The sequence below is a fragment of the Vicia villosa genome, linkage group LG3 (genome assembly GCF_029867415.1).
Source record: "Vicia villosa cultivar HV-30 ecotype Madison, WI linkage group LG3, Vvil1.0, whole genome shotgun sequence".
NCBI lineage: Eukaryota > Viridiplantae > Streptophyta > Magnoliopsida > Fabales > Fabaceae > Vicia > Vicia villosa.
The window spans coordinates 33,602,300-33,610,922 of NC_081182.1; the positions used below are offsets into that span (position 1 = coordinate 33,602,300).

Genomic DNA, 8,623 nt, shown 5'->3' on the forward strand with positions numbered 1-8,623 from the left:
ATCTCCATTGGCAAGGACCAATGGAGACATGTTTAGATGCCGAATCCGGAAAGAACAATAATTAATTTTTGTTGTGAAGATAAATGTGAGCTTTCTAAATTTTGGTTAGTGATAATGATAATAGATTAAGATATAATTTTATAATTTTATTCATTTTATTAAAAATTATTTTAAATTAAAAGATTAAAAATATATATTTTTTAAATAAGAGACCAAAAGTGAATTTGATTTTTAATATTAGTACAGTTTTTTTTTTTTTTGGTGACTCAAATATTAGTACAGAATTGAGTAATTGACTATTGAGCATCACGGGTGTAATCACTTTATCCGAAAGACAAAAATAGCAAGCTGGATTCCATGTTCCTTATTTCCGTTGATAAAAGAATAAAAAGGAGGCTATCACGAGTTGCTTATAGTTTGAATGTTTTGATCTTGATGAATAGATCTAATTGTACTGAATATTTTATAGTCTAGAGTATAGAGTATACCACATTCCATAAAAACCATATTGATATGTTAATTAATTTCACGCTAAGCTTCTTAAAATTGAAAATACTAAAATGTGTAATCAAAATGACTATTTTTCATGTACAATATTCATTAGGTAATTGTGCAAAAACGTAAAATAAAAAAATAAGAGTTCCAACCACGTCTCACTTGTTCATCTTTAAATATTAAAATTACAATTACTCGGCTAAGTTAAAAAAAAAAAATTTTGTTCTCCCTTTGAGAGTAACAATCACACTCACACGAATAAACACACAACATGTGAAGCTTTAGCTTATTCACCTTAACCACAACAACAAAACATCCAAACTAAATTACAAATGAGTACCTTAACTAGCTACCTAGTTACAAACCTCACGGGCAATACCAACCTTACTATTCACGGTATCAAACAAAACCCTCAAATTCTGTTGTTGAAAATTAGCAATCACGTTCAACACAGAGTTCACATTACTCGGTGCAGCTGCCATTGCAAGACAAGCCAACGAACCTGAGCTGCTATGAATCAAACTATTCTCCATTGGTAATTTCAGGTCCAAGCCCGTGAAATGCAACGTAACAGCTGGTGCTAATGTTTCATAGGTCTTCACGAAACATGTGTCGAATGCTCCTAAGTTTGAAAATGGTCCTGTCACTTGTTTTCTAAATTCATCTCTAACTGCATTGTAAATTGGTTCTACAAATCGGGTTATGACGGTGCCCGAGTCAATTATGGTCCCGGAACCGGTGTTTGGGTCGAAGGATAAATGTTCGTTAGGTAAAGGAACATTTACTCGACCCACACTGATTCCGGTGAAATTGACATAGTAGAGAGATGGACGGTGAGGATTGCGAAGAAGTGGTGTGGTTCGGATGCTTTTGGGTTGGCCCACGGGCCCGAGTTTAAGTGAACCGGAAAAATAGCTAGATTTAAAACTTGGAAGACAGTAAGAGAAAACACCTGAGTAAATTGATCCGGATTGAGACAATAAAGATAACGGGCCACGGCCCAAGCCCAAAAGCCCTTGGGCCGGAATCGAAGCACCAGAGATAGCGTTAATGCTTCCAAAAGAGTAGTTACTGATAACATCCTTAGCTAATCTAAGAGAATCTTGAACGAGTGTGGCAGAGAAAGAAGAACCTGCATAAGATTGGTTGAATAAACACGCGCCGGAGCTTGTGGCCGGGCATGAAAGCCCACGGACCTGACCGCACTGTGGCACCGAACAATCCAATGGGACATAACTAGTGGAAGAGTTCGGGGAGAAAGTTGAGGCGGAAGCGGAACAACCTGTGCAGCCGGAGGAAGGGACAAAAGCCTCGTCGGTACTTGTGTCAAGGACCATGAAGAGAAGTTGACCCGGTGTCCCGATTTTGACACGGACAACATAGTTGCCGATGTTAAAAGCCTGGCCTGAAGCAATTGGAGTGGAAGAGGCGGTTTTTTGGGCTACTAATGTGGATAAGTAGCTCATTCGGGCCGGGTCTTTGGAGGCCATGTTTATGATTCTGTTGTCCCATGAATCAGTTTTTGGTGGGTTGAATGGTGAGCATTTTCCATACATGGGAATCACGTTGAGGTCGGAGTTATCTGGTTGAGATGCACATGGATCAATAGCATTGCTCTTGCATATGTAAATTACATAGCAAATTGTTAAGGTAATGACCAATTTAAGGTTCATGGTTGTTGATTTAAGGTTGTTTATAAACTGGTTTTGCATGCATGGAATGGCTTGAGGGTCTTATATATATAGTTGAGACAAAGAGTGATGATAGATTGTTGTTAAATTACAACAACATCCTTTGAGATGGAATTTTAGTAGTTAGATTTAGAAATGAAAAGTTTGCATGCTCGTGATCACTTGTGGATTTGTATGGAGATATTTGCGGTGAATATAAATTTTTAGAGCTGGAAAATTTTGGCAGTATGTGCACGAGATGTCGGTCACGGGCTACATTCTTATGCATGGTCCCTCTCCCTCCCTTCATTTTCTAGTTTCTGTGTCTTGCTATAGATCAAAATTCAAATCATCAAGCAATTATATATTATTCTCTAACCCTACTGGTTCAAATAATAATCATTCATATCCAAGTTGCTCAAAAATAATTTAGCTCTAATTCGTCTTCTATCGATTTCTGAGTTCACACTGTGAGTCTGTGATGGAGATGTGTTCTCTTTTCATTGCCATTTTAACTGCATATTTTCGTGAACCCGTGATCAACTAAAAAGGTACACTCGCAAACACGGAGTTATATACTAGTCATAAAAAAACGGGTTGGGTCTAACGGGAGCTATACGAATTGGGAGTCCAATACAGATTTATATTTTTTTAAAGACAAAGTAATATTAATAATAAGGTGCATGGTTTTAAATTGCGGATGCAGCCACGGATTCGACTGCAGGTGTTGTTATTGTGGCCATTACGGTTGCTGTGATATGTAATGCGGCCGTTGCACCGTAAATTTTGATGGGAGATATTTTAAATACACAATTAAAAAACTCTTAAAGCTATGTTTGGGAGTTTGGAGGGGATGAGAGGGGAAGACTTTGAAAAATAGGAAGAATTTGGTCAAAAGAGTAAAACGATTTTGGATAGGAGAGTTTTGGAGGGTTTGATTTTATTCATAACACCAAAAACTCCATAAAATGGGGGAACTCAAAAATTGTATTAAAGGAGGGTTTTGGAGGGCTTACATAAATGTTTCAAATATCTTTTAGGTTGTTATACTATTTTGAAAACTAAAAATTTTGTAATGATAATAACTCTTTTATCATTCTAAACAAAATCATTTTTTAAAAAATGTCAAATATTTCTCTATATTTTTTTAAAAATTCGTTTTCGGAAGCCTTCCCCTCCCCTCCCCTCCAAACTCCCAAACATAGCCTTAATGTTAATATTTTACATTACAAATCACATGTAAATTGAGGTTTTGGGCGAGTTATGATGAAAATATGTAAAGAAACATGGGCGAAGGTGTTTTATGTGAATTTTATTGTTATTCTATTGTTGTTGGATGCGTGATTACAAATGACATCGCAATTGCAGTCCGATGTAGATGCGAGACTACCACATCAGCAATATTGCGGCCACAATTACGATTGCGGACCGCAATTTAAAACCATGATAAGAAGGAAGAAATACAAATGAAAAATGAGGCAACAAACGGAAAAAAAGAAGAAAAAAAAGGGACATAGTCCAAAATTAACGAGACACAAAAAGAAACTGAAATAAAGGACTACACCAAAGAGAAGGAGCAGGTTAGATCTCAAGCCAACTGAAACACCATTGTCGGAGCAGAAACACCATTGTTCGTATGAGAGACTTAGCAAGTTCTTATTTGACCAAGGATTCTCTAGAGGGAAGGTAGATACACTACTACGAAAAAGACAAACAAAAACGGTAGGAAAATATATATAATCACGCAGGCCCAAACGCTGTTTTGTAGCGTGTGGTTGTATATATGATACTTACAATCACGACCCAATAACTGTTGTAATAAACTGGAAAGTGAGCGCCCTATCACAACAGTTGTTACAAAGAACCGTTGTGATAAAATAAAGGTTCTAGGTTCGATATTATAACAGTTATGATATATAACTGTGGTTAAATTTTCTGCATAATTAACAAATATTATCTTGCTTTTATAATTTTCCCATTTTTTAACCTGTATTATTGTTCACCAAATTACAGCATAAAAAATAACTCACATTTGTGATAAATTTATCAGAATAATAATTGTATCATATTCATGATATCACGTAATTGTATCATATTCAATTATATCAGAACAAACATATATCTTACAATTTATCAGAACAAACAACCTACAATTTACACATTACATAGCATCACATAATTGTATCTTGGTGTTTTGGTTTTTTGTCTCTTGGTGTCTTGACTCTAAAGACCTATGATTTCAAACAATTATACTTGTTAGTAAAAATACTTAGAAATTATAAAATACAATTAATATATTATGAATAAAGAATAAATTACTAACTTGTTAATTTTTCCATATGTCTTCTTCATGATCGATTCGAATAGCATGCACAACATCTCCCTCAACTTCATCATATGAGGTAGGAACTTATGTTGTGTAAGAAGGTGTGGACGGAATATCACGACTCTCATCACTAAGAGAAATGTGTTTTCCTTGGAGAACGATTGATCATTTCCCCAATATGTCTGAAGGGTCAGTAACATAGAAAACTTGTTTTGCTTGAGAAGCCATGAGGAATAGGTTCAGTCATAAAAGATGCCTTGCCAAGGTCGACGTGGGTGAATCCTAAGTCATCAATGTGTACACCATTACTATTATTGGGAACCCACTTGCATTTAAATAAAGCCACTTTGAAAATAACATAATCAATCTCCCAAATCTCATCAATGACACCATAGAACGTGATAGTTGTCAATATAAGATTCTTATCTTTCAAACTAGAGAAATACACAGATTCAGCTTCAACCATAACCCTACTATTTTGCATTGTTCTACGATCATCTTTTGATTTTGTATAAAAGGTATAATGACCAATGCCGTATGCAATCCAAGTCATGACACAAAATTTTGGCTTGTACGACAACCATTTAAAAATCTTAGATGCACTACGATCATTATATACACTTTCATTAAACCAATCTATGAATATCTTGCTATTCTCTATCAACAACAAGTTGTCACTCATTGGGGAATATTTTTCCTTAAAAGTCTTTTGTTAATATCTATGAAAGGTTGAACTTCATCTATATTATTCAATATATTAAAATGTGCTTGAATAATTACATCCCGAGCCATTAAATTAGCATTTAGACCTTGAAAACCTCTTCCCTTTGTGTCAGCATGACGAGACTTTGGAATTCCTATAGAATCTACTTTTAATAAATAGTTTGTACAAAATTCAACAACTTCTTCTATGATGTACCTTTCAACAATTGAAGCTTCCATTCGGTGATGATTCTTCGTATATCCTTTAAAGATCTTCGTATATCACTCTATTAGATATATCCACCTTAAATAAACTAGACCACAAAATCTGATTTCTCTGACAAGATAAACAAGTAAGTGAACCATAATGTCAAAAAATGATGGAGGAAAATACATCTCCAATTGACATAAGATTATGGCTGCCTCATCTTCTAATTCATCTAATTTTTTGAAATCAAGAACTTTATTACGTATAACCTTGAAGAATAAGCACAATCTCGTTATAGTTACTCTCACATTTTTTGGTAGGATCCCACGGATAGCCATTGGTAGAAGTTGTTGCATTAATACATGACAATCATGAGATTTTAAACCAATTAACTTGAGATCTTTCATTGATACATGTTTCTTAATGTTTGATGAGTCACCTTGGGGAATTTTAATACCATGCAAACACTCGCAGAAAATTTTCTTTTCCTTTTTAGATAGAGTGTGACATGCTGGAGGCAGATAAGTTCTTTTTCCTTTCTCTATTCGAGCCAACTGTTTTCGTATATACCCATCGCCTTCATGTCAAGTAGGGAAGTCTTACTATCTTTAGTATTTCCTCGAATATTTAGAAGTGTGCCAATCAAACTATCACACACATTTTACTCCACGTGCATCATATCAAGACAATATTTAACATTAAGACTTGATCAATTTGGAAGATAAAATAAGATAGACCTCCTTTTCCATATATTTTTCTCAACTGGCCTTATTTTTTTCTCTCTCTTCCCAAAGACAAGATTAACGTGTTCTTTTCGTTGATAAAATTCATCTTTGGTTAAAGGTTCAGGAGCTTCTTCAAACTCTTGCTCTCCATTAAAAGCCTTATGCAATCTACGATAAGGATGCCCGGGTTTTAGAAATTTTCGATGCCCTAGGTAAACGGTCTTTTTTCTAAACTCAAGTTGGTTATAACAAGTATCATCTTCACATATAGGACACACTCTATGTTCTTAGACACTATATCCAACCAAGTTACTGTAAGTAGGAAAGTTGTTGATTGTGCAAAATAACATTGCACGCATCTTAAACTTTTCCCCAAAATATACATCATCAACTTCAACTCCTTCATCCCACAAGAGTCATAAATCTTCAATTAATGGACTTATATAAACATCTATGCTGTTACCAAGTTGTCGTGGTCCAAAAATCATCATACTTACCAACATATACTTGTGCTTCATGCGCAACAAAGAAGATAGGTTGTAAATAGTGAGAAGAACAGGTCGCGAAGAATGATTAGATCTCAGATTACCAAAGGGATTAATTCCATCGGTGGCAAGGCCAAGCCTAAGGTATCTTGGCTCAACTCCAAAATTCGGAAACAACGAATCAATTTTCTTCCATTGCAACGAATCAGCTACATGATGAATGTCACTATCACGATTCCTTTCATCTGCATGCCATCTAAGATTCTTTGCGTCATTCAAATTAGCAAAAATTCTCTTAAATCGTGAAATTATTGGTAAGTGCCATAGCATTTTTGCATGAGGATGCTTACTACTAACATTGTCATAGTCATTGTCATAGTCATTGTCATCACAATTACTGGCCTTCAGCTTGTAACGCGACACACCACATTTCGGACATTGATATAAGTCTTCATACTCTTTCTTGTATAATATGAAATAATTAGGGTAAACATGTATTTTGATATAATCCAAACCCATTGGACACAATATCTTCTTGGTCTCATAACAACGATCCGACAATTTATCATCTTGTGGTAACATTTGCCTTAGAAAATCAAGTAATTCCATGAAACTTTTATCCGACCATTCATTTTTTCCTTCAGATTAAACAACTTTAACACCGCCGAAAATAGTGTAAAACTTGTGCATCCCTTATATAAAGGGGTATTTTTATCACTACATAAAGTATCATAAATATGAACATTCTTAAAACAATATTCCACAATATCACAAAACATATCCTCTAGTTGATCATCCATATATTCATCTTCATCTACTCTTTGACTTTGTGACACCCTACTTCCCTCTTTATCCACCTTACCATGCCACGTCCATATTATATTATTTTGACATATACCATCACAACAAAGGTGATGGAATATTTCTTCCTTTGTACCTTTATTGATATTCACGCAAACAACATAAGGACAATAAAAGATACCATTATTGTCGGGAAGATTTTTATCAGCGTATTCATCCTCATCTCAAACATTATTTCAAAAATCTTCTTTTGCTTCACCACTTGAAGAGGTCCTTACACACCATATCATAACCATACCATACAATCAATCAATCAATCAATCCCTCTCTCTCTCTCTCACAAGAAAACAAATCAGTCTGTAATATCAATCAAGCTCTCAGAGTTTGTTTTCTTTTCATTTTCTTCCAACTAGTATTTTTTCCTAAAATTGAAAAATCATTAAAATATATTATTTCCCCAAAATTATTTTATCTTCTCAATTATAAATTCCAATCTCCATCCTTTATTCTCACTCCCTCACTCACTCTTGTCACTGTCTTTTAAGAACCCTAGAAAAACAACCAAAGAAACAAACTAGATTTTCTTATCAAAAAAGCATTGGATCTATCTATACAAGTTTTCAACCTTCCATGGATTCAATTCAAGATTTTATGGACTCATGTAACTCTGAAAACACTTGCAGCCTCAACAACAACACCATCACCACCACCACCAACAACACCACCACCAACAACAACACCACCTTAATCTGCACCTCTTCTCCTTCTGGCTCCACCACCAGCCGCTATGAAAACCAGAAACGCCGTGACTGGAATACCTTTGGACAGTACCTCAAGAATCACCGCCCTCCTCTCTCCCTCTCTAGATGCAGCGGTGCACACCAATAAAAGGAAGTCAGTGGGAAAAGTAAATATTTTTAAAATAATGTTTGAGATGAGGATGAAATATTATGTGGGTAATAGTGTGAATAAAGCATGGAAAGCTAAGTGTTTGGCTGATGAAATAGTTGAAGGAGATGCCACAAGACAATATTCAATATTGTGGAGTTATGAAACTGAGCTTAAAAACATGTTGTTGGGAATACTATTAAAATTGATGTGGAGAGACCTTTACCTACTAGTCAACCCATCTTTTCTAGGTTTTACTTCTGCTTTGATGGATGCAAGAAGGGTTTTATTAAGGGATGTAGGCCTTTTATTGATGTAGATGG

The 8,623-nt window shown here is 35.1% G+C and overlaps 1 protein-coding gene across 1 annotated transcript; it reads right to left on the bottom strand.

The window, feature by feature from the left end:
• Positions 1 to 634: 634 nt before the first annotated feature.
• On the bottom strand, positions 635 to 2,270 carry LOC131660919 (aspartyl protease AED3-like). The gene has a single exon (XM_058930276.1). The coding sequence runs from the start codon at positions 2,205 to 2,207 to the stop codon at positions 849 to 851; it is 1,359 nt and encodes a 452-aa protein (XP_058786259.1). The 5' UTR covers positions 2,208 to 2,270; the 3' UTR covers positions 635 to 848.
• Positions 2,271 to 8,623: the final 6,353 nt, after the last annotated feature.